At 45.5% G+C, this 27746-nt stretch overlaps 1 protein-coding gene across 2 annotated transcripts in view; it reads right to left on the bottom strand.

The window, feature by feature from the left end:
* Positions 1-27746, bottom strand: part of vac14 (vac14 homolog (S. cerevisiae)) — a 163318-nt gene that overhangs the window by 96225 nt on the left and 39347 nt on the right. For both annotated transcript variants that reach the window (XM_078211141.1, XM_078211140.1), the window contains exons 11-12: positions 10409-10463; positions 2966-3110 (exon numbers count right to left, since the gene is read on the bottom strand). In XM_078211141.1, coding sequence (XP_078067267.1) covers positions 2966-3110; positions 10409-10463 — 200 coding nt within the window. The remainder of the gene's footprint in view (positions 1-2965; positions 3111-10408; positions 10464-27746) is intronic.

The raw sequence follows: 27746 nt of genomic DNA, 5'->3' as shown, positions 1-27746 counted from the left end.
GAGCATTAAGCACAGGTTAAAGAGATGTGTATTGTCTCCAGACAGGACAGCCTGTCCAGGAGGCAAGCTGTGGGGGTTACTGATAATGTGACTGATAATGGACAGGCTGTCCTGTCTGGAGACAATACACATCTCTTTAACCTGTGCTTAATGCTCCCTCCACCCACATTGTCTGTATCTTTAAGACCTGGCTGGCTGTATTCTGTAACTTGATTTTGTGTCTCTGTGCCCTGTTTGAGAGCACATTTCCACTCCATCTGACGAAGGAGCAGCGCTCCGAAAGCTTATGGTATTTGCTACCAAATAAACCTGTTGGACTTTAACCTGGTGTTGTTAAAACTCTTACTGTGTTCACCCCAGTCCAATGCCGGCATCTCCACATCATGTCTATCAAGGTACACAATGAACATAGCTACCACCTTCCACCATCTCCACTAGCAGTGCGTTCCAGGCACCCACCACCCACCTTCTGTGTGGAAAACTTTCCCTGCACGTTTCCCCTAAACTTACCACCTCTCATCTTAAACCTGTGCCCTCTTGGAGTTGATGCTTCCACCCATCAAATAATTAAAAAACTGCTCCTCTGCCACCTCCCTACCCCACAACCCCTGCACCTTAGCTGATAAACCTGTACTCCACCATGTTGAATACCACTTGGAGGAAACATCAAGGACAGTAAGTACACAGAACATACTCTGGATGGGAGCCTTCAGTGACTCAGTAGCACAGTACTGACTGAGCTGAAGGGTATATCTGCCAGACTGAGTCTGCAGCAGGTGGTCAAGGAGCCAACAAGAGGGAAAGACCTTCTTGATCTCGTCCTCACAAATCTACCTATCACAGATGCATCTGTCCCTGACAACATTGGTCGGAGTAATCACCGCAAAGTCTTTGTGGAGACAAAGTTCTGCCTTCATTTGAAAATACCACATTCCCACCCATTGCTGTGTGGCTCTACCACCATGCAAAATGGGATCAAGTAGCTCAAACTGGGCATTCATCATCAGCAGCAGAATTGTATCAACCACAATCTGTAACATCATGGTCCAGCATGTTTCTCTCGATCATTACCAAAACTGGTTCAAGGGGAGTGCAGATGGGCATGCCAAAAGCAGCACCAGGCATACCTAAAATGACTTGCCAACCTGATGAAGCGACAATACGAGACTGCATGCATGGTAAAGAGCAGAAGCAGAATGCAATCAACAAAGTGATCCCACAACCTACAAATTAGATCAAAGTTCCACAGTTCTGCCACATTCAATTGTAAATAGTGAAGGGCAACTAAACCATTAACAGGAGATGGAGGTTTCACAAACATCACAAACCACAAACATGGTTAGCACTGCTGCCTGACAGCATCAGGGACCCGGGCTCAATTCCTGGCTTGGGTCACTGTCTGTGTGGAGTTTGCACGTTCTCCGTGTCTGTGTGGTTTCCTCCGCGTGCTCGGGTTTCCTCCCACAATCCAAAGATATGCGGGTTAGGTGGGTTGGCCATGCTAAATTGCCCCTTAGTATCAGGAGGACTGGCTAGGGTAAAAGCATGGCGTTATGGGGATAGAGCCTGGGTCAGATTGTGGTTGGTGCAGACTCGATGAGCCAAATGGCTCCCTTCTGCACTAGAGGTAGAATTCTATGATTCTATCTCCATCATTAGTGACAGACAATCTAAACTTATCAGTGCAAAAGATAAGGCTGAAGTATTTGCAACTATCTTCAGTCAGAGGTGCAGAGTAGATGACCCACGGGTCATCATAGATGCCAGTCTTCAGCCAATTAAATTCACTTCACATGATACCAAGGAACAGTAGGAGCAACTGGATGTGGCAAAGGCTGTATATGGGACCTGACAAGATCCTGGGCGTAGCTATAAAACCGTGTGCTCCAGAACTAATCACGCCCCTAGCCAAGCTGTTCCAATACACCTACGACACTGGCATCTACCCGGCAATGTGAAAAATTGCCCAGATAGGGCCGGTACGAAAGAAACAGAACAAATCCAATTTGCCAATTACTGCCCCAGCAGTCGACTCTTGAACATTAATAAAGTGATGGAAGGGGTCATCAATAATGCCAAAAAGTGGTACTTACTCAGCAATAACCTGCTCACTGATGCTCAGTTTGGGTTCCACCAGGGTCACTCAGTTCTTGCTCCCATTACAACCTTGGCCTAAACATGGGCAAAACAGCTGAATACCAGAGGCGAGGTGTGAGACAGCCCTTGACATCAAGGCATGATTTTGACTGAGTGATGCATAAAAGAGCCTTAACAAAATTGAAGCCAAGAGAATCAAGTGGTAAACGGGCTGCAAACATACCGAACAAAAAGGAAGATGGTTGTTGGGGGCCTTACCTCATCTGCTGTTGAAACGTTTACCCATGCTCCTGTTAACTCTAGCCTTGACCTGTCCAATACACTCCTGCTCAGATTCCAATCTTCCCCACTCTATAAACATAAGCTAATTTAAAACTCCACTGTCTCACTTGTGTGCTTGCTGAGCAACGCTCTAATTTTAAAGTTCCCACCCTTATCTTCAAATCCCTCCATAGCCTCACCCCTCCCTACCCTCTGTAACCTCCTCCAGCATGGCTAACCTCCAAGATATCTGCACTAATCCAATTCTGGTCTCTTGGGCAGTCCCCACTCTTAATTGCTCCATTGGTGGCTGTGCATTCAGATATCAAATCCCTAATCAAATTCCTAAGCTCTGGAATGCGTGCTTTAAATTCTCTGCGTCTCCACCTCACTTTAAAATGCTCAAATCCCAGCTTTTGATCATATAATGACTAATAAATGCTTATGTGACTCAAGTTTTGTTTGATAACACGCTTGTAAAGCACCTTGGGACATTTGATGACATTACAGGTGTTACATAAATGCAATATAGGGCTCACAGCGCTAACACAGAACTGGCGACCAAGTCACAGCTGGAGCTATACTACATTTTACCTGTGGTTCTTACCTTCCTTGGAGTTTTGATATAGAGGTGATACAACCACTTCAAGACGGCGATTCTTGTCATCATCCCTGTTACTGTGTCATGTAGATGCCGATCAAGCACCAGCACGATTCCGTCTAAGTCAAGGGCCTCCTGAGAACGGTCTACCCTGCACAAGTAATAAGCAGCTTTATCAATGAACATTTAAAATGGGTGGGGCTAAGGGATGGCTAAAAATTGGCTGCAAACTAAGAGGAACTTTATCATATCAGACCATGACCACCTGACAATAATATGATTCTAATACACACTCACCCAAACTCAAAGGTTAGTCAGTGAGCTGCAGACAGGAAAGGTTGCAGCTTCTATTGTTCAGTTGTTAGGCTGTTTTGTTTGATGTCATGTTTGATGTCAGCCAGAGCAGCTTTGGAAAATGAGTGGAACCAGGTCAGCTATCTGCTTACGACCTGGATTCACATGATGAATGGTCACTTTGTCACTGTCTCAAGAATCAGTCTCTTCAGGAGGACAGAGCGAGAGTCAGTGCCTTTGTGAGGGAGGGGGGGAGACGGAGTGAGAGTCAGCATCTTCGGCAGGGTGGGGGTTGACGAAGCAACAGACAGTGTCTTTGGGAGGGAGGAGACAGAGCGCGAGTCAGCGTCTTTCGATCCACTTAAACTGGGAAGTCAACTGGAATGCAGTGTGAACAGGTATATATTGCACTGCTGAAGTTGATGATAACTGAAATAAAGACCACTATGAGGCTATACAGTTATGCATTGCTGTATTTCTGGCTGTAGGGTGATAGTTGCAACATCAAGAGCAATGTCAACTCTCTGTCGCCAGGAGACCAGACTTCAAACAGAAACTTAAACTGGGATTAGGTGAGATTAATGGTCAACTCGGCATCCCATTAAAATTTCACCTCCTTGGAACAATCCTCAAAATACAGAAAAAAATTCTCTCCATTTAAACAACATTAATCCAATTTGGATTAACAATTTTCACAGGTTGGTGTTGAAACTGTCTGGATAACATTAGCTCAGCTTCTGCTAACAGTGAAGGGACAGCTGTTTATACATTAAACTCACTCATACCTTTCCTCACTGCCTTTGAGTAGTTTTTCACATCCTGAAATCCTCTCTTTTCAGTGGTCCAGTTTACAAAGACTGAGAGAAAATGAGCATCTAGCCTCCGAGCCTGCATAACCCCTCAGTTTCACAGTGTCCCAGAACGGATAACACATTAGAACAAAAAAACGCTGGGTGAGGGAGAGACAGAGCGAGAGAGAAGAGAACAGGGAACAGAGAATGGAGAACAGAGAGTGCGTGTACGTACGTGTGCATGTGCGTGAGAGAGAGAGAAATTAAAATCAATTGTTTAAGAGTGATATGACAAGGAAAAGCCTATTACAACAGGAAAACAGATAACTAAATTGCCAAAAGAGGCAAAATACTAACAATACCACTGAGCACAATGACAGTGAAGGAAGCAAGTAAAAGGATAAAAGGAGTCTCTACTCCTACAACCATTCCCCCCGCCCCCCCACCCCACCCCCATCCCAGCACCCAGTCCCTGACAGTTGCAAAAAGTGAAAAGCAGATCATCTACTGGTCTCCAGTTTAGAGCAGTAAGGAAAGGAGCCTGAACCCACAATCAAATCCCTGAGCATTCTTCTTTCCTCATGGTGACTGAAACAGATTCTGTTCTCCCAGACGGAGAGTCTAACATGTCATGCTATATGCCATGAGAAGTCTCACAACACCAGGTTAAAGTCCAACAGGTTTATTTGGTAGCACAAGCCACTAGCTTTCGGAGCGCTGCCCCTTAAACAGGGCATATAAAGACACAAACTCAATTAATAAAATAATGGCTGGAATGCGAGTCTTTACAGGTAATCAAGTCTGAAAGGTACAGACAATGTGAGTGGAGAGAGGGTTAAGCACAGGTTAAAAAGATGTGTATTGTCTCCAGCCAGGACAGTTAGTGAGATTTTGCAAGCCCAGGCAAGTGTGGGGGTTACAGATAGTGTGACATGAACTCAAGTTCCCGGTTGAGGCCGTCAACATGTCATTGATGAAGACGAACATCTCGCCAAGGCCATCCCCACACCCCCACTTCTTGCCTTCAAACAACCGCATAACCTCAAACAGACCGTTGTCCGCAGCAAACTACCCAGCCTTCAGGAGAACAGTGACCACAACATCACAGGTCCTGCCATAGCCACCTCTGCAAGATGTGCCGATCATCGACACGGATGCCATTATCTCACGTGAGAACACCATCCACCAAGTACACGGTACATACACTTGCAATTCAGCCAACGTTGTCTACCTGATACGCTGCAGAAAAGGATGTCCCGAGGCATGGTACATTGGGGAGACTATGCAGACGCTATGACAATGGATGAATGAATACCACTCGACAATCACCAGGCAAGAGTTGGGGAACACTTCAGCGGTCACGGGCATTCGGCCTCTGATCTTCGGGTAAGCGTTCTCTAAGGCGGCCTTCTCGACACACGACAACGCAGAGTCGCTGAGCAGGGACTGATAGCCAAGTTCCGCACATGAGGACGGCCTCAACCGGGATCTTGGGTTCATGTCACACTATCTGTAACCCCCATGACTTGCCTGGGTTTGCAAAATCTCACTAACCGTCCTGGCTGGAGACAATTCACACCTCTTTAACCTGTCATTATCCCTCTCTTCACTCACATTGTCTGCATCTGTAAAGGCTTGATTACCTGTTAAGACTCGCATTCCAACCATTATCTTGTAATTGAGTTTGTGTCCATTTCGCCCTGTTTGTGAACTGAACACTTCACTCACCTGATGAAGGAGCGACACTCCGAAAGCTTGTGCTACCAAATAAACCTGTTGGACTTTAACTGGGTGTTGTGAGACTACTTACTGTACCATTTCAAAGAACAGAGGAGTTCTCCTGTGTGGCCAGACCAATCTTTATCCTTTGATTAAAAACACTGAGAAGCATATTATCTGGTCATTATCATATTGCTATTTGTGGAAATTTATTGAAAATGGGTTGCCTTGCTTTCTACATTACGACAGTGACTACACTTCAAAAGTACTTAATTGGCTGTAAAGTGCTTTGGGGTGTCCTGAGATTGAGAGATGCGATACAAATGCAAATCTTTCTTTCAGCCACTCATCCACAGAGGGTGGAGTGTAAATCAGCTGACCCTGTACTCATCATATGCATCCCACTCCCAACTTGGGGAATCTCATGAAACCTTTGGCAAGTCTAGGATAAACATGCCAGAATCACTCAAGGCCACCAACCAGGGACTGCCAATGTTATCATTGGTGTTGCTAAGAGATTTGCAGGTGGGGAACGGGCTCACTCACATAGTATAATGTGATTGAGCTGTCCAAGTACACAGCCTTTCTGTACCAACGGCAGAGTACAGAGACTGGAAATGCTCAACTGGCCTGAGATGGGGGAGACACTCCTCACACTTTTGCTGAATTAGTTTCCAGTCAAGGTGAATTCTAAACATGCCACTTGCTGATGAGACGATGACTTAAAATGTCACTACTGGAGCCTGGCATGAACCTGCAAAGTTGATGAGGAATACCAAAGGACAAATTGCAAACTTGCAACTTCTGCGCAGACACTGGGTTGAACTTCCTTTATTTCTGCAAAAAGGGAAAGCGATGAGACCCATGATTTAGGGCTGACAGGCAGAGGACATGACCATGTCAATGGAAACAGAGTATTTACACTGGAATATATCCTTAACACTCGGGAATGTAAGTGCAATTAATAAATCTCCGCCAGAAACAGGTGAGGCCCCTCCACCCATGTTAGAATTGGGAGATGTGGAACTGACTGCCAGTTCAAGGTATTAAGACATTGTGTCAATGAACTTTTTCACACACATGCACCACATGCTTAGAAGCAGGGTTGGAGTTTGTCCAGGAGGACAAAGACAGAGGTGATTGAAGCTCTATGGAACTGGAAGGCTTCTAGTTCAGAGGGATGTGGGGCTGGAACGGGAGGGGAGAAGGAGGGGTTGGTCATCTATCAAATAGAGTCATTCTGTGCTGCAAATTTCTATAATTCTTCAAAATCAAATATGCTGAGTGTAAAGAGCTCCATTTTTCCCGAACTGGGAAAGAATTGGTGCAGCATCATGTACAACAATTGGAAAGAAGGAGGACATACAGGGAGGGCACAATTTCACCGAGTCACTTAGATAGGGCAGGGTACCAGCCAGCAACCAGAAGTTGGAACCCAGGGCTTAAGGGACGAATCATTCAATCGCCAATATTCAGGGAAACATCAGGACAGACTGAGGATTGATATCAATACAAACTGGGGATTAAAGCAGAGACTGATATCAGTACAAACTGGGAATTGAACCAGAAACAGACATCAAACCAGAGACCATTATTAATACAGACTGAGGATTAAACCAGAGACTGATATCAATACAGACTGGGGATTAGAGTCATAGAGGTTTACAGCATGGAACCAGGCCCTTTGGCCCAACTTGTCCATGCTGCCCTTTATTTTAAACCCCTAAACTAATCCCAATGCCCGCATTTGGCCCATATCCCTCTATACCCATCGTACCCATGTAACTGTCTAAATGCTTTTTAAACGACAAAATTGTACCTGCCTCTACTACTACCTCTGGCAGCTTGTTCCAGACACTCACCGCCCTGTGAGAAAAAATTACCCCCCTGGGCTCTTTTGTATCTTTCCCCCCTCACCTTAAACCTATGGCCTCTAGTTTTAGACTCCCCTACCTTCAGGAAAAGATATTGACTCTCTAGCTGATCTATGCCCCTCATTATTTTATAGACCTCTATAAGATCACCCCTCAGCCTCCTATGCTCCAGAGAAAAAAGTCCCAGTCTATCCAGCCCCTCCTTATAACTCAAACCATCAAGTCCTGGTAGCATCCTAGTAAATCTTTCCTGCACTCTTTCTAGTTTAATAATATCCTTTCTATAATAGGGTGACCAGAACCAGCGACCAGTACCAATACAGACTGGGGGTTAAACCAGAGACTGATTAGTGCAGTGGCCATCAGTAAGGAGAAGGTTCTGGGGAAACTGAAAGGTCTGAAGGTGGAAAAATCAATTGGACCGGATGGACTACACACCAGGTTCTAAAAGAGATAGCTGAGGAAATTGTGGAGGCATTGTTGATGATCTTTCAGGAATCACTGGAGACAGGGAGGGTACCAGAGGACTGGAAAGTAACGAATGTAATACCGCTGTTTAAAAAGGGAGGGAGGCAGCAAACGGGAAATTATAGGCCAGTTAGCCTGACTTAGGTCATTGGCAAGATTTTAGAGTCCATTATAAAAGATGAGGTCGCAGACTACTTTGAAGTGCATGATAAAATAGGAATGAGTCAGCACTGCTTTGTCAAGGGGAGGTCATGTCTGACAAATCTGTTAGAGTTCTTTGAGGAGGGAACAAGGAAGTTAGATAAAGGAGAGCCAGTGGACGTGATTTATTTAGATTTCCAGGAGGCCTTTGACAAAGTGCTGCATAGGAGACTGTTAAATAAGTTAAGTGCCCATGGTGTTAAGGGTAAGATCCTGGCATGGATAGAGGATTGGTTGACTGGCAGAAGACAGAGAGTGGGGACAAAGGGGTCTTTCTCAGGATGGCAGCTGGTGACTAGTGGTGAGCCTCAGGGGTCGGTGCTGGGACCACAACGTTTCACAATATACATTAATGATTTGGAGAAAGGAAATGAAAGCACTGTTGCTAAGTTTGCAGATGATACAAAGATATGTAGAGGGATAGGTAGTGTTGAGGAAGCAGGGGACTGCAGAAGGACTTGGACAGGTTAAGAGAGTGGGCAAAGAAGTGACAGATGGAATACAATGTGGAAAAGTGTGAGGTTATGCACTTTGGAAGGAGGAATGGAGGCATAGACTATTTTCTAAATGGAAAAATGCTTAGGAAATCAGAAACACAAAGGGACTTGGGAGTCATTGTTTAAGATTCTCTTAAGGTTAACATGCAGGTTCAGTCAGCAGTTAGGAAGACAAATGCAATGTCAGCATTCATGTTAAGAGGGCTAGAATACAAGAGCAAGGATGTGCTTCTGAGGCTGTATAAGGCTCTGGTCAGACCCCATTTGGAGTATTGTGAGCAGTTTTGGGCCCCACATCTAAGGAAGGATGTGCTGGCCTTGGAAAGAGTCCAGAGGAGGTTCACAAGAATGATCCCTGGAATGAAGAGCTTGTCATATGAGGAACGGTTGAGGACTCTGGGTCTGTACTTGTTGGAGTTTGGAAGGATGAGGGGGGGATCTTATTGAAACTTACAGATACTGCGAGGCCTGGATAGAGTGAACGTGGAGAGGGTGTTTCCACGAGTAGGAAATCTAGAACCAGAGGGCACAACCTCAGGCTAAAGGGACGATCCTTTAAAACAGAGATAAGGAGGAATTTCTCCAGAAAAGAGTGGTGAATCTGTGGAACTCTTTGCCGCATAAGGCTGTAGAGGCCAGGTCATCGAGTGTCTTCAAGACAGAGATAGATAGGTTCCTGATTAATAAGGGAATCAGTGGTTGTGGGGAAAATGCAAGAGAATGGGGATGAGAAAAATATCAGCCAGGATTGAATGGTGGACAGGCTTGATGGGACGGGTGGCCTAATTCTGCTTCCGTGTCTGATGGTCTTATAGTCTTATGCTACCTGTACTGTGCTGTACTGTTGAGTGTCTATGTTCTATACTGTACAGGACCTTGGTGAGACCACATTTGGAATATTGTGTGCAGTTCTGGTCACCTCACTATAAGAAGGACGTGGAAGCGCTGGAAAGAGTGCAGAGGAGATTTACCAGGATGCTGCCTGGTTTGGAGGGTAGGTCTTATGAGGAAAGGTTGAGGGAGCTAGGGCTGTTCTCTCTGGAGCGGAGGAGGCTGAGGGGAGACTTAATAGAGGTTTATAAAATGATGAAGGGGATAGATAGAGTGAACGTTCAAAGCCTATTTCCTCGGGTGGATGGAGCTATTACAAGGGGGCATAACTATAGGGTTCGTGGTGGGAGATACAGGAAGGATATCAGAGGTAGGTTCTTTACGCAGAGAGTGGTTGGGGTGTGGAATGGACTGCCTGCAGTGATAGTGGAGTCAGACACTTTAGGAACATTTAAGCGGTTATTGGATAGGCACATGGAGCACACCAGGATGATAGGGAGTGGGATAGCTTGATCTTGGTTTCAGATAAAGCTCGGCACAACATCGTGGGCCGAAGGGCCTGTTCTGTGCTGTACTGTTCTATGTTCTACCAAAGCCGAGACTGATATCAATGCAGACTGGGGATTTAACTGGAGACTGATATCAGTACAGATTGTGGGTTAAACCACAGACTTCCACATCTGCAAAGCTCAATGTTGCACAATGCACACTATTACCCAGTGGGTTCCAGGAGCAGCTGTAACTTGAAAGAGAGAGATGATTTCAAGTACTCACGTGACACTTGCGCCAATGTTGTTGCTGGTGTTCAAATCCTGGGATGTGTTCGACTCTGGAAAGGGGAGGAATTACATTTTAAATTTTATTCTTTGCCTTGCATTTATAATCCTGCTGCCCACACTCCCCTACTCCCTCCTCCGCAATCTGGTTCTCATCCTGCTGTTAGTCTTCCATACACATGTAGTGAGGCCAGGCAACTGCAATTTAGACTGCATCATGAAGTGTGACGACCACTCTCCATCTGCACTGCTTTCAGCAAGTTTCCTGTTTCAATTTACTGGGGAAGTGGTGGCACAGTGATATTGTCACTTGACTAGCAATCTAGAGAGCCAGGGTAATGGTCTGGGGACCCAGATTCAAACCCCACCTTGGCAAATGGTGAAAATTAAAAACTCAATAAAAATCTGGAATTAAAAGTCTACTAATAACCATGAAACCATTGTCGGTTGTCATAAAAACCTATCTGGTTCACGAATATCCTTTAGGGAAGGAAAGTTACCGTCCTTACTTGATCTGGTCTACTTGCAACTTCAGACCAACAGCAATGTGGTTGACTCTCAACTGCCCTCTGAAATGGGCAATAAGGGAGTGACACCCATGTCCCACGAATAAGAAAAAACACTATGCTGTACCTGCCCTGGGAGTCTGGATCTCTGCCTAAAAAGGGTGGTTGATTCAGAAACTCTCATAACATTTAAGAAATATTTAGATATTCTCTTGAGCTGTCGTAACCTCCAAGGCCATTAGCGTAGTCAGATCTTTGTTGACTGACATGGATATGATGGGCCGATGTGGCCTCCTTTGATGCTGTAAATGTCTGTGCATCTATGACAGGTACACCTTAGGTTAGATACAGAGTAAAACTCTCTCTATACGGTTCCCATTAAACACCCCTGGAAGGCACAGCACACCGGTAGATACAAATACAAGCTCCCTTTAGATTCTTCCAGGGCAGACTCCCACCACCTTCTGGGTGAAGAAGTTTCTCAACCATGGTGTCTGATATTCCACATGTAATCCACAGTATTTTGCCTTCATCACTGGAACTTTCCAGTGTTTAAACAAACAAGATTTCACATTCAGTGAGTGCAGCAAAAGTTAAAAGTCAACATGGCTACTGTTAACACTCAGGCATTTTTCAAACGTGAAGTCTGGTAGTGCCATGCAATAGTTAACAAACGTTAATTTACAAGTTGTAGCAGAGCACGTGGAGATTAATGCAGGATCAGGAGCTAAGAGAGGCGAGATCCTTAAAGAATTGACTAGGCACCTGGGGCTCGAAGGAGGAGGAATGAATTGTTGTATGATCAAGTACAACGAGCCAGAACTGAAGAAGAAATAAAACTAAGAAAGCAACAGAAAAAAGTGATACATAAAGAGAGGAAAGAGATAAAAAAGCAGAGAAAGAGAGATATACGAGAGAGAGTGACATGAGAGAGATATGCATATGAGACATGAATGAGCGAGAGAGAAAGAGATGGAAAAGCTTGAAATGGAGCACACATTCCAATTATATGAACTCGAGTAGACGAGAAGCGGGGCTGACTCAGAATGCCTCAATTTTCATTTGGTGAGGAACTTTGGCTTAGTAACTGGATTTCGAGAGGTGGGAGTCGAGATTTACTTTGTATCTCGAGAAAATTGTCATGAATTTGAGTTGCCCCTGTACAGGGACTTTGCTTCTAAAAATGTTTTGGTTGAGAAGGTTTTGGAAATATAGTCATCTCTTCCAGCAATGCATTAGTGTGATTATGAGCAAGCACTGCTCGTTCCAGAGGCCTACAGGCAGAAATTTAGAAATTTGCAAAAGAGAACAGGCAAGACTAATGTAGAAGTCATCAGGGAAAGAAAATGGAGTTCGATTGGGCACATGGTTCGATGAAGGTGGAACAGAATTTCAATAACTTTGGTTGAGGATATTGGTGGAGGAATTCCAAAATGGTGTCCGTTTGGGGCTAAGGTCTCAAAGTTGATAAAATAAGCGAAGCCTCAGTAATGGTAGATGATTGAATTAACTCGCAAGATGATTCGTAACCCAACTTTGGAACTTTCCAGAAACACTGGACTGAGAGGAAGGCTGATGAAGAGCAGGGGTCAGGCCATGATGAGAAAAGTGGAAAAGATAAGACCTAGGCCCTTCTGAGGTTAAAAGTGAAGGTTTGGAGGACAGGTTGAGCTCAAGGGGACTGACGTGCTACTTTTGTCCTGAGAAAGAACATGTAAATGCGGAATGCTGGAAGTTAAACAAGTCTGCCACCGTTCAGTCAAGAGGCATTCCCCTGGGAGGTGATAATGACCTGACAAAGTTTACGCAAGCAGTAAATCTCCCCCACAGTAACAGAGGGTAAATCGGGCAATAGGGATGCTTTGCTCAGAAGGTGAAGTGCCATTATTCTTGCCATGTGAGGAAGGGAAGACTATTTTTATTCTTAGAGTTACGGGATCAATCCAGTCACTGAGGTAAGCAGCTAATGGGACTTTCCTGCCAGAAAATTTGCTCAATAAAAAAAGTACATAGGGTAATGATGGAAATTGTTTACCCATTCCTGTAAAGAGTTAATGTGAAATGTGGCTTAATTAATGCATATGTAATTGTGGAACTTGTTCTTAATTCGTCTGTTGACAGTGTAGATTCTTTATTTGATGGGGTATAAGATATTGCTATCTCCAGTAACGGAATGGGAAGTGTTGCAGCCACCCACATTAACAGCCCTCACCTTAAGCGCAAAGAACTTACTGACAAACTGCAGGGTAAAAAAAAACTGAGGAGCTACCAAAATTCACAGAAGGAATTCAAGCCAGAGTCACCCAAAGAGAGTTAAAGAGCCGCAATCATCCACTGTGATTTAACAAACCAGAGATGCTCAAAGATACCAAGGTCTAACAAGTCAATTAAACCTGAGAAATAAAAAAACAGAAAATGTTGGATAAACTCAGAACTGTAGAAGGGTCACGTGTTTCTCTCTCTGCAGAGGTTGCTAGACCTGCTGAGTTTATCCAGCATTTTCTGTTTTGATTTTGGATTTCCAGCATCCGCAGTATTTTTCCTTTTATCAGGCCTGACAGAAATCCGGCTGAGATTTTACAAGCCAGCATTCGTCAGTAAAACTGCAGAAGGAAATCAGGCTTGCCAGGAACTTAATTATGGTTATGACTGTCATGCTTAGTTCCAAAGTATTCAATCATATCACAACTAGAGGAACAGATATGTAGGCAGATTTTGGCAAGGGGTAAAAGTAACAGGGTTGTGGTGGGAGATTTTAACTTCCCCTATATTGACTGGGACTCCCTTAGTGCTAGGTGCGTGGATGGGGAAGAGTTTGTAAGAGGCAGCCATGAGGGCTTCTTGAAACAATATGTAGATAGTCCAACTAGGGGAGGGGCCATACTGGGCCTGGTATTGGGGAATGAGCCCAGCCAGGTGGTCGATGTTTCAGTAGGGGAGCAGTTCGGGAACAGTGACCACAATTCAGTAAGCTTTAAGGTACTGATGGATAAAGAAAAGTGTAGTCCTCAAGATAAGGTGCTAAACTGGGGGAAGGCTAATTACAACAATATTAGGCAGGAAGTGAAGAATGTAGATTGGGGGCAGATGTTTGAGGGAAAATCAACATCTGGCATGTGGGAGGCTTTCAAGTGTAAGTTGATAGGGATTCAGGACTAGCACATTCCTGTAAGGATGAAGGATAAGTGTGGCAAGCTTTGGGAACCTTGGATAACGAGAGATATTGTGAGCCTAGTCAAAGAGAAAGAGGAAGCATTTGTTAAGGCCAGGAGGCTGGGAACACACGAAGCAAGTGTGGAATACAAGTAGAAAGAAACTTTAGCAAGGAATAAAGAGGGCTAAAAGAGGTCACGAAAAAACATTGGCCAGCAGAATTAAGGAAAATCCCAAGGCTTTTTATACATATATAAAGAGCAAGATGGTAGCCAGGGAGAGGGTTGGCCCACTCGAGGACAAGGGAGGGAATCTGTGCGTGGAACCAGAGGAGATGGGCGAGGTATTAACTGAGTACTTTGCATCAGTATTCACCAAAGAGAAGGACTTGGTGGATGATGAGTCTGGGAAACGATGTGTAGATAGTTTGAGTGATGTTGAGATCAACAAGGAGGTGGCATTGGGGTTCTTGAGAAACATTAAGGTAGACAAGTTCTCAGGGCCTGACAGGATATACCCCAGAATACTGAAAGAGGCAAGGGAGGAAATTTCTGGGGCCTTGAGAGAAATCTTTGTATCCTCACTGGCTACAGGGGAGGATTGGAGAATAGCCAATGTTGTTCCTTTGTTTAAGAAGGCTAGCATGAATAATCCAGGTAATTACAGGTCAGTGAGCCTTACGTCAGTGGTAGGGAAATTATTGGAGAGGATTCTTCAAGACAGGATTTACTCCCACTTGGAAATAAATGGACGTATTAGCGAGAGGTTTTGAGAAGTGGGGGTCATGTCTCACTAACTTGATCGAGTTTTTCGAGGAAGTGACGAAGATGATTGATGAGGGTAGGGAAGTGGATGTTGTCTACATGGACTTCAGTAAGGCCTTTGACAAGGTCCCTCATGGCAGACTGGTGCAGAAGGTGAAGTCACATGGGATCAGAGGTGAGCTGGCAAGGTGGATACAGAACTGGCTTGGTCATAGAAGACAGAGGGTAGCAGTGGAAGGGTCCATTTCTGAATGGAGAGCTGTGACAAGTGGCATTCCTCAGGGATCAGTGCTGGGACCTTTGCTGTTTGTAAACGATTTGGAGGAAAATGTAACTGGTTTGATTAGTAAGTTTGTGGACAACACAAAGGTTGGTGGATTTGCGGATAGCGATGAGGAACATCAGAGGATACAGCAGGATATAGATCGGTTGGAGGCTTGGGCAGAGAGATGGCAGATGGAGTTTAATCCAGACAAATGTGAGATAATGCATTTTGGAAGGTCTAATAAAGGTAGGAAATATACAGTAAATGGCAGAACCCTTAAGAGTATTGATAGGCAGAGGGATCTGGGTGTACAGGTACACAGGTCACTGAAAGTGGCAATGCAGGTGGAGAAGGTGGTCAAGAAGGCATACAGCATGCTTGCCTTCATCAGCCGGGGCATTGAGTTTAAAAATTGGCAAGCCATGTTGCAGCTTTATAGAAACTTAGTTAGGCCGCACATGGAATATAGTGTTCAATTCTGGTCACCACACGACCAGAAAGGTGTGGAGGCTTTGGAGAGGGATACGGTCCCCGGAAGGGTAGGGGGTTTTCGTTCAGTTGGGCAGCATGGTCAGTGCAGGGTTGGAGGGCCAAAGGGCCTGTTCCTGTGCTGTAATTTTCTTTGTTCCCAATTACACACTTCAAACCAAACCCATAAAGTGCCAGTTCATTGTAATGACATTCTTCCTCAACAATTATCTTCCTCTTCCAACTTGAAAGGATTTTGTTGATATTGTGTCTTCCTTATTGAATAGGGTTTTCCCAGATACACTCAACCACACCATATACACTCTGGCTGTGAGCTAACTAACGAGCATCTGTCCTGCCATGGGGATTAATAGACACTACTGAAGAGCAGAAAGCCTGGCCAACCTTTCTTCTTCTTAGTACTGGCCGCTATGGCAAATCACTGCTGCCAAATTCCCTCTGGGTGGAAACCCTTAGCCCGAGAATCAAACCTGGGGTGTGTGCCTTGACTGGGTAAATCACATGACAGCGCAGAGTCCCTGAACAGAGACTGATAGCTAAGTTCTGCACACATGAGGACGGCCTCAACCGGGATCTTGGGTTCATGTCACACTATCTGTAACCCCCACAACTTGCCTAGACTTGCAAAATCTCACTAACTGTCCTGTCTGGAGACAATACACACCTCTTTAACCTGTGCTTAACCCTCTCTCCACTCACATTGTCTGTACCTTTAAGACTTGATTACCTGTAAAGACTCGCATTCCAACCATTATTTTGTAAATTGAGTTTGTGTCTTTATATGCCCTGTTTGTGAACAGAACTCCCACTTACCTGACGAAGGGGCAGCGCTCCGAAATCTTGGGTTCATGTCACACTATCTGTAACCCCCACAACTTGCCTAGACTTGCAAAATCTCACTAACTGTCCTGTCTGGAGTCAATACACACCCCCCCCACCCGCACACGACACGCACCCCCCCCACCCGCACACGACACACCCCCCCCCCCACCCGCACACGACACACACCCCCCCCCACCCGCACACGACACACACCCCCCCCCACCCGCACACGACACACACCCCCCCCCCACCCGCACACGACACACACCCCCCCCCCCACCCGCACACGACACACACCCCCCCCACCCGCACACGACACACACCCCCCCCCCCACCCGCACACGACACACACCCCCCCCCGCACACGACACACACCCCCCCCCCACACGACACACACCCCCCCCCCACCCGCACACGACACACACCCCCCCCCACCCGCACACGACACACACCCCCCCCCCACCCGCACACGACACACACACCCCCCCACCCGCACACGACACACACCCCCCCCCACCCGCACACGACACACACCCCCCCCCACCCGCACACAACACACCCCCCCCCACCCGCACACAACACACCCCCCCCACCCGCACACGACACACCCCCCCACCCGCACACGTCACACCCCCCCCCACCCGCACACGTCACACCCCCCCCCACCCGCACACGACACCCCCCCCACCCGCACACGACACCCCCCCCACCCGCACACGACACACCCCCCACCCGCACACGACACACCGCCCCCCCACCCGCACACGACACACACCCCCCCCACCCGCACACGACACACACCCCCCCCACCCGCACACGAAACACACCCCCCCCACCCGCACACGACACACACCCCCCCCACCCACACACGACACACACCCCCCCCACCCACACACGACACACACCCCCCCCACCCACACACGACACACACCCCCCCCACCCACACACGACACACACCCCCCCCCACCCACACACGACACACACCCCCCCCACCCGCACACGACACACACCCCCCCCACCCGCACACGACACACCCCCCCCCCACCCACACCACCCCCACCCACACATGACACGCGCACACACACACCCCCACCCAGCTAGGCTCACTCAGAACCCAGCCTCTGATTGGATAAATGCTACAGAGCAACTTGTCCAAAGTGCCTGTCTTGTCACTGACTGCATTGGAGGCTCCAATGGACTCCTGTTTGCCACGTCCTCCAAATTCAATGTAAGGACCATCGAACAAACTAGTGTCTTTTTTCAAGTTAGCTCTACAAGCATTCAGGTAAAATTCCTACAAAATCAGCGTGGATGGACAATTCCTGGATGATTGAAAACCATCGCCCCCACCAGGTGCTGTTTTCTCAACCCTCAAATGGCCAACATTCCAGGGAGGACAAAGACAACCTTCAAAGACACTCACTCCCCTTGAAGTGTGGCAGATTGGCAACTTCTCCTTCAAGCCACGTCACAGTCTGAGCGATAATGTTTCAATAATGCGGCAAAGTGGGACAGAAGTGGAAAGAAAAGGAACCAAATCCTGCAGTCCAGATCCCATTACCTGGTGGGACATCCTGGCCCATCAGTCCAAAGATCTGTGTGTTGTGAATCAAGTTCAGTTACAAGACGACCCATGACAGAAACATGTGGCCCCGAGCAAACATCATTCTTAAGTCAAGGGACAACTGACGATGATTGAGATATCTACTTTTTTAAATATTGACTCCAAAAGTTGCAAAGCCAATGCACAGGGCAAACCGGGCAAGCCCAAATCCATCTCCCTGCTTACTCCAAAATTGATTCCAATTCATGGTCCCCACAAGAGAGGTATGCAAGATCCAGGCTGACAAGAAAAGGCATTGCACCCCATCCTGGGCCTCACCCAACCGATGTCCGATCCCAGCCACAAGGCCAAGGAGCACAAGTGAATCCCCCCGTTATTGCCTACCAGCTGCTTACAATTAAACACGCGTCAATATACAATTAATGATTCTTACCATCCAATTATAGCCAGAGCATCTTTAGCAATGCTATTGCTACCTATCCCTCACATTCTGATCTCTGGACTCTCTGAAGCATCGATCCCCAGTCCCCTTCTGGTTTCCCATTGCAATGACCCCTCAGCAACAACAGTGTCTGCTATGTGGGTGGTAGCTCCACCTCACCACCACAGCTTTCAATTCATCCACTGACACCCAGTCCTGGACAAGCTGAAATTTATTCCCATTAAATACAGGAGAACAAAGCCATCATTCTTCAGCAGCAGCCTGGCTCCAAAATCCATACCTACACAAATTTCACCTCCACCCCCATCTTAATCCTCCATTCTGTCCACTGTCGCATGTTGAACCAGGCTGTTTTCAATATCAAAATCCTATTCAACCTCGAGCTGAACTTCCAATCCCATATCATGTTCATCACAAGGATCACCCATTCCCAACATGGCCAGTTTTGCACCTATCTCACTGCATGTGTAGTTGTCATTTCCTGAGTTGACTATCCTAGTGTTTTGCATTCTGGTTCATCCAGCTCCCTGCAGTAAACTTCAGCTCATTCAAAACTTGGTTTCCTGTATCCTATCCAGTACCAAATCCTCTTTCACCCATCATCCCCATGCTCACTGACCTACTCCATAGAGCCTTGGAGAGACTGCATCTGGGGTAGTGTACACAATATTGGTCTCCTAAGGAAGTACATACCTGCCATCGAGGGAATGCAACAAATGTTCACCAGACTGATTCCTGGAGTGGCAGGATTGTCCTATGCTGAGAGATTGAGAAGACTGGGCCTATGTTCTTTAGAGTTTAGAAGAGTGAGAGGTGATCTTATTGGGACATACAACATTCTTACAGGGCTTGCCAGGGCAGTTGCAGGACGGATGTTTCACCTGGCTTTTAAATGTTAGGGAACAGAATACGCCAGTTAAGCCAGCACAGTTTGAGTGAAATTAACAGGTGACAAGAGTGCTAACATTTTGTGGGAAAGGTTGCCTGCTGGGAGCGCTAAAAGAAAATTCAAACATGCATAGTTCCCCGATCAAAATCAAAGATTGTAAACGAGCAGGCAGCAGTGGCCTGTGTTTCTGTTTGGCCTTCCCTGGTTTGTAGCGTGCATTGATAAAATTACCCGTTTCCCACTATGGTCACCTAATCTGTGGAAGATCATTCAACAGCACAATTAAAGGTTCAGTCTTTCGAAGCCTGGGAGGTGCCTGGAGAGAGTACTTGGAGCAGTTTAATGCTGGTGACTGCTAATCACAGTAAGAGTTTTAATAACACCAGGTTAAAATCCAACAGGTTTATTTGGTAGCAAATGCCATTAGCTTTCGGAGCGCTGCTCCTTCGTCAGATGGAGTGGATATCATCTCCACATCATGGCTGCTAATCTGTCAGAGAGATGGGTGCGATTTAACATGAATTAACTATCATATCACTGAAGTGAATTAATTTTACTTTGGCGTTTTCCAAGATGTATTGGTACCAATAGGCCCAGTGACAGTACAGTACAGGACCTAGATTAACTTTCATTCTGCTCCATTCGCAACAATAATTCTGGGTCACATTTGATCGTAGCAAGGATGAAAAGTGGGGTATGACAGATTGCACTCCCCCACCTTGCCATTTCTGTTTGCAGGTAACTTTTATCCAAGCCAACTGTCACATTTCCAATCACACATTACATAAATCTCGACAACTTATGTCAAGGCCTGTACGCAATCTTCAAGTAGGAGTACAGTTGGCATGACTACGAAAGATGAAAGCTTTGCAGCGTTCATGCTTTCATTCTTTCCATGCTTTTTGGAAGCTACGTGGCATGTATCTCATATCCTCATTATCAAACACCATCAAACAAAGCTGATTGTCAAAGAGTACAGAAAAAAAGGCTCCAAAGAATTGCAGCATGGAGTACGTTTCCTCCTACCGAGTTTATATCACAGCAAGCACTCTTCAAACTGTCCGACAGGAGGGAAAACATTTTTTTTTTTTACACAAGTGGTTAGGATCTGGAATTCCAAATCCTAACCACTTGTGTAAAAAAAATGAGAGTGCGGTAGAAGCAGATTCAGTATTGACTTCCAAACAGGAATTAAATCATTTTCTGAAGAGCAAAAGAGAGGAAGGCCGGGGGGAAAGGACTGGGGAGTGGGGCGAGCGGATTTGCCCTTGCAGGGAGCTGGCAGGGAGAAATTGGGTTAAATGGCCTCCCTCTGTGATGTAGCACCATGTTATGATTCTATACCTTCAGTCAGTCCTGGTGAAGGCTATGTCAGAACAGGCACTCCCCGAGGTAGCTTTATCATCTGCCACCCATGGCATGTTATCAGGGAGTGTTGGTGATGCCCTTTCACATCTCAGACCCAACTGCAAAGATTGACACAATGGCATTCACAAACTGCAATTATTTTCACACTCCTGTGCAGTCTTATGGAGTAAGGTGGCAAAGTCTCAACTGCTCAGTGCCACAAACCACACAGCCTCTTTCAGCATGATCTGTTTCAATGACAGATGATTACAGCCAGGCCTGTGCATTTCCAGCAGCTGCCTTTATTAGGATTTAGGGATGAGTATGGAGAAAGCCAACGATACTGGCCAATCCTTTCTGAAGTCAGAATAGAATTCTTCAAACCATCTGGGAAATTTAGATCCAGGGACATTACACAACTTGGTTACTACAATCCTTCAGGAAATACCATAGGCTTTGAATACCTTTCACCATACAGAATGTTTTTTTTAAAAAAAAGGCAATTCCCACAGGCATTGCTCAAGCCTCAAAGAAATTGGGTGACATCCGGCTGCAAACTCAATGCTGAAGAAGAGGGCTTGTCCCTCAAACGGACATCCCAGAACAAAGAGGAATGTTCAGATTCTCATGACACACTTTGTATCGAATCTCATTACTCCGCCTCCCCAATCTTAAGCACACGTACTCCAGCCTAACCGGGTAGGACACTATATAAGACTGGTGTACAGTCAAAAGAACAAACCGTCACTGCCCGTGCGCTGCTCATGTAGTTTGAGATTCCAACTCATTCCACTGAGCTCTGACTCAGCTAATCCTCTGACACAAACTAGTCTCTATGAAACACCCAGGATTAGCCTAGGCTCCAATGCTAGCTGTAGACAAACTTCTGACAGCCAGAACAGTCTCAACTGTAAATATGTCTACCAAATAGTAAAGACCTCCTTTAGGCCACCTCACAGGTTTCTATTTTCTACAGAGAGAACCCATTCTGTGGTACCCTCCCTACATTGTTTACCCGTTTTCTAGTGAAGTTATCAGACCACACCTGTGTGGCGGTGACCCTTGACCCTGATCTTCATTCATGAAGTAAAGTAGTGAATGTCAAGACAGGTCGGCTCTGGAAGGACATCATCGCCTGAGCCACATTTCACTCATTACCCATGAACGGACTTCGCAGCCAGGCTCACTGTGAACTGACCCTCAGGAGGAATTCAGCTAGTTTTCACCCCTCTGCACTTCATACCATTCACCCCCAAACTTGGGACAATTGCAATACCCAAATTCCCCCACCACTGAGAATGGCTAAACTCAGCATGCATCAGGCAACAAAGCAGGAAACGTCTGGTTCACTTAGCTCGGTGTTAGATCAGCTACACAAATAGCGGCACCTGGCTTTGCTGTTCCACAGAATCTGCAATGATCACATGTTATACATTGTACACAATTACATAGGAACATATGAACATAGGAATTAGCAACAGCAATAGACAAATGCAGCTCTTTGAGCCTGCTTCGCCATTCAATCAAATCATGGCTGATCTCTCCCTGGTCTCAAATCCACCTTCCTACCATTCAATGATTCAGACTCCACCACGTTATGGGGCAGGGGCAGCGAGTTCCACAAATTCACCACCCTCTGCGAGAAGCAGTTCCTCCTCATCTCAGTCCTAAATCTATTGCCTCGACCTATACCTGCGACCTCTTGTTCTAGATGACCCCATATGAGGAAACATTTGGTCTACGTTTACTTTATCAATCCATTTTAGTATTTTATTAAACTCTATATAAAATACCTCTAGATAAAATCAGATCCCCTCTCGTCCTTCTAAGCTCCAGCAAGTACAAGCCCAAACTATTTAATCTCTCCTCATACATCAACCCTTTCATCCCTGGAATCAATCTGGTGAACCTCCTCTAAACTGCCTCCAACGTCACCACATCCTTCTTCAAATAAGGAGAGCAAAACTGGACACAATACTCCAGATGTGGTCTCACCAACACCCTATACAGTTGCAACAACATTTCTCTACTTTTATACTCCAGTCTCTTTGCAATAAATGCCAACATCCTATATGCCTTTGTTACACGCTGCACCTGCATACCGACTTTCTATGATTCATCAACAAAGACACCCAGATCCCTCTGCCCAGACATATTTTGAATCTGCTTTCCATTTAGGTAATTATTTTCCCATTTTTTCTGCCAAAATGGACAATCTCACACTTATCCACATCTTGCTCCATCTGCCAAATTTTGGCCTATTCTCCTAGCCTATCTATATCCGTCTGTAAAATCTTTATATCCTCTTCACTGCCTGCTTTCTCACCAATTTTCAGATCATCTGCAAATTTTGCTGTTACACTCTGTCTCTGCTTGCAGATCATTTATATACTGTTTCATTCACAATTGCTGCGGATGGAACCCTCCTCCCCCAGGCTCGAGAAGTGAAAAGTCAGCTTAAGGGATGAGATACAAGCACAGAAGCATGAACCTTTAATGTACGGACAGCTCTATACTCAATCAGGGATGGATTAATACTTGCCTTGCTCATAGATCAATGCTACAAATGGAACCTTGTCACCAACTGTCAACATCAAGCAGACAGTAGCTCCCTCTTCACTGTCCATGGGTAGACCTGGCTACGGGCGCCCTCTACTGCACTGACACTTTCATTTCTCCCACTTACCTGACGAAGGAGCAGCCAAAAGCTAGTGGCGTTTGCTACCAAATAAACCTGTTGGACTTTAACCAGGTGTTGTGAGACTTCTTAGTCTACTTTCATTTCTTACCGAGCTAACTCCACAACCTCCAAATGAGACTGTAACTGTTAAATTCTTCAGTGGCGGTCTCCACTAACAAGACATTGCCACAGACTCCAGTCTCGTATCATTCCAGCTGGAAGCTAATGAAATCTAAACCACCAATCTGGACACAATATCAGCCCAAACCCCAGCTCCCCAGATATTAAATGGTTAAAACGCCTATTCTTACAAAGTTCACTCCCTCCATCCAATAGATTTCTTAAACACAAGAAAGAAAGAGTGAGTGCACGAGATGCATGCAAGAAAGAAAATGAGCGAGAATTCATGTGTTTGAATGTCCTGGATAACCAATGGAAATAACAGAAGCTACTAAGTCTTTATTATTTTGTAATGCAGGTCTTTATTTCAAATGGGCTGGAATACGAGTTATGCTTCAGCTTTAGACCACACCTGGAGAAACTTCAAGCTGTTCTGGACAACATACCTTAAGCAAGTATGTATTAGCCTGGAGGGAGTGTAGTGTACACACAAACACACGAATTAGGAGCAGGCCACTCGGCCCCTCAATCCTGTCCTGCCATTCAATAAGATCGTGACTGATCTGATTGTAACCTCAACCCCCGATAACTTTTTATCCACTTGTCAATCAAGAATCCATCCAGCTCTGCCTTAAAAATATTCAAAGACTCTACTTCATTTCCTTTTTGAGGAAGCAAATTCCAGGGAGTTACGACCCTCATCTGTCTTAAATGAGCGACTCCCTATTTTTAAATAGTGACCCCTCAACTTGATTCTCCCACAAGAGGAAATATCCTCTCCACATCCACCATTAAGGTCAGAGCCTTTAGTTTTGTCCTTTTATTATTTTTATAGCATCTAGTCTTAACTGCTGATTTATTCTTAGATTTGCACAGTCTGTCCCTTCCTGTCTTCATTTCCCACATTAATACCTTCTCTCTCGCCTTGTCTGCACTCTGATTTAATGCAGCTTCCCAAATTTGATCCCTTGCCACCAACATTCAATTAAAAAATCTCTCTCCTTCTCCAGTTATGCAGCTTGCGAGAACATCAGCCCCAGCATGGTTCAGGTGTAGACTGTGCCAACCATATAGATCCCGTTTTCCCAGAACTGGCGCCAGTGCTCCACAAACCAGAACTCACTTCTCCCACACCAGTTTTTGAGCTGGCATTCATTTATTTAATCTGATTTGTCTTATGCCAATTTGCACGTGGCTCCAGTAATGGTGCAGAAATTACCTACATGGTTCGAGACCACTGGATCCTCCCCTTCCCAAGTTCCACTCCAGCCCTGAGCAAACGTCTTGAACCCTGGCACCGGGCAGGCAACACAGCCATTTGGACTCTTGCACCTTGCTACAGTGATCGGTGTCTCACCCCCTCACTCTCCTGTCCCGACTACCACTATCGTCTTTTATGCTTCCCCCAGTCGAATGGCTTCCCATTCCACAGTGCCATGGTCAGTCAGCTCATCTGCCCTGAAGTCCTCACTCTCATCCAAACAAGCTGAAAGAAACTCAAACCTGTTGGAGAATGGCAGAGGCTGGCAGTCTATTTCTGTAAGAAGTCTCACAAGACCAGGTTAAAGTCCAACAGGTTTATTTGATAGCACAAGCCACTAGCTTTTGGATCGCTGCCTCTTCATCAGGTGAGTGGGAGTTGTGTTCACAAACAGGGCATATAAAGACACAAACTCAATTTACAAGATAATGGTTGGAATGAGTCTTTACAGGTAATCAAGTCTTAAATGTACAGACAATGTGAGTGGAGAGAGGGTTAAGAACAGGTTAAAGAGATGTGTATTGTTTCCAGCCAAGACAGTATATTTCTGCTCAATGGATCCCCTCATTTGCCTCAGCAGTAGTCACACCCTCCTGTTCCTCACCATTTTCTAAATTACAAGCTCCTATCTTAAGGGGTGTGACCGTCTCCTAATACAAAATGTCGAGGTAACTCTCTCCCTCCCTGATGTGTCGCAGCGTCTGCAGCTCAGCCTCCATCCAACTCAATGACTCTGAGCTGAAGCTCCTCAAGCCGTAGACACTAACTGCAGAAGTGTCTGCCCTGGATCAGACTGTTACCCAGAAGCTCTCACATGCTGCAACCATCAACTGTCCCAATATAATTATGTGCTTTAATTATTTGATTCAATATTTAGTCTCTTTAATATATTTATTAATCTGATCACAAATTACAGTACTATTTTAAACCTTAGGAAGGAATAGAATAGACCTTAAAGTTTACAGTTTATTTATTAGTGTCAGAAGTATGCTTACATTAACACTGCAATGAAGTTACTGTGAAAATCCCCACGCTGCCACTCCAGTGCCTGTTTGGGTACACTGAAGGAGAATTTAGCATGCCCAATGCACCTAACCAGGACATCTTTTGGACAGTGGGAGGAAACCGGAGCACCCGGAGGAAACCCATGCAGACATGGGGTGAACGTGCAAACTCCGCACAGACAGTGACCCAAGCGGGGAATTGAACCTGGGACCCTGCCGCTGAGAGGCAGCAGTGCTAACCACTGTGCCGTCTTGTAGATTTCCCAGAACAATTTCTGGAATTTAATCCTTGGAGTCCAGGTAAAGTTTATACAACTAGGATTGGAATCCCCTGGATTTCCAAGTTGATGGTGAGTTGATTATTAGAGCTGAGGGTTGATGGGCAGAAACTATTTCTGCTGGTTGGGAAATCTCAGACCCAGGCCTCTTCAGAATGAAGTTAGGAAATATTCTCCATGAAAAGAGTGAAAGAAGTTTACAACTCCCTACAAGTAGCAATTGCCAATTCAAATTTAAGATTGATGGAATTTTGTTGAGGGTTTTGGGAATCACAGATCAGCCATGCTCTCACTGAATGGCCTCCTCCTGGTGTGTTATGTTGAAGGGACCAAGCATTTCAGAAAGAGAATGTGAAGGGACTGCAGGCCCAGGCATGCATGAGAGCAAAGCTCACAACCCTGCGCCCCATTAACACATCACTCAGTGCCATTGGCTCTGAGCCCTTCAAACCAACTTGTTCTGCCCTTGATCTACAAAAGGTGAGTGACTTTCTACTCTAGGGAAGTCATCATTTAACATGTTAACTTTTAAAAAACTCACCCGCCCTTTCTCAAGTGATTTTAATTATCCTACAAAAGGCAAACACAGTCACTGGGCAACAAAACCAGCAAAAGCAAAAATGCATTTTAAGCAGTAACATGCATCATCACAATCAATCTGGCAACCACACATAAGAAGATAATCAGAGATACGGTGAAAATGCAGGGGACGGGACTAGCTGAGTCACTCATTGAGAGAGACAGCACAAGCATTATGGGCTGAATAGCCTCCTTCTGTGCTATGATTCAATACATAGTTAACAAGTCTACATCATTTATCAAACAATGTGCCAGTAAGGCAAACAGAGCATGTGTTTTAAGTTTACTGGTGAGCCTATACTGCCACCTACTGAATGCAAGACTTGACTACTGCAGTTTCTAATTTACCGGAAAATATTTAATCAGACCACTGCAACCCAGATCAAATTCAGCAACTGGCATTTAAATTACACTCAAAACATAGAAAGACATCCCAAGGCGTTTCACAGTGTGTCAGCGGAAACGGACCCAATGGAAAGCTATTAGGAGGGATGTGCAAAATCTTAGTCAAAGAGGTAGATTTTTAAGGCTGGTCTTGAAGGAGAGGGAGGTGGTGGCTTGGCCAAGGAATTACAGATGATTGTTCAAAGCACAGCCACTTTACTGTGTGGTACATCAAGCAAATGTTGAAAGCGCTCTTCAATTTGCAGATACTGAAAATCCAAAATCAATCCCTAGATTTTCCAGATGTGTCTTTGCAAAGCGATCCCAGGGATTTGGGAAAGCTCATCCACTTCTTAGCCAATTTTTGTACTTTTCTGTGTTGGATGACTGTGTTAATAGCACTACTTCAAAACACTCGTGTTGGAACAGCCCAGGATATAACTCTTCACCAATCGCTAACTTCCTCCGTCACCACAATCCCTCAACGTCGGAAAACTCTCCACTCTGCTGCCCTTCACTCCAGCCCTACTGTCCATGCCTTCAGCTTCCCGGGCTCTATGTACAGGAATTTATTCTCTGAACCTCTAAGACCTTCTCCACCATCTGCCCTGAAGTATATTTTATATGTACATGTTTACCATTTTATATAGTGTTGCCCTTTGACTACATTTATTCTTCACTCCTCCCCCATCTGATGGAGGTATCTGCCCCCCAGCAGTCTTGTTAATGCTTTATTAAAACAAGTTCCTTTATGCCTACAGCAACAAACTCAGGGAGGTAGAAATTTTC

Source organism: Mustelus asterias, chromosome 4 (assembly GCF_964213995.1).
Source record: "Mustelus asterias chromosome 4, sMusAst1.hap1.1, whole genome shotgun sequence".
NCBI classification, from domain to species: Eukaryota; Metazoa; Chordata; class Chondrichthyes; order Carcharhiniformes; family Triakidae; genus Mustelus; species Mustelus asterias.
Note: the sequence above shows the minus strand (reverse complement) of the source record. Positions and strands in the feature narration are given on the sequence as shown.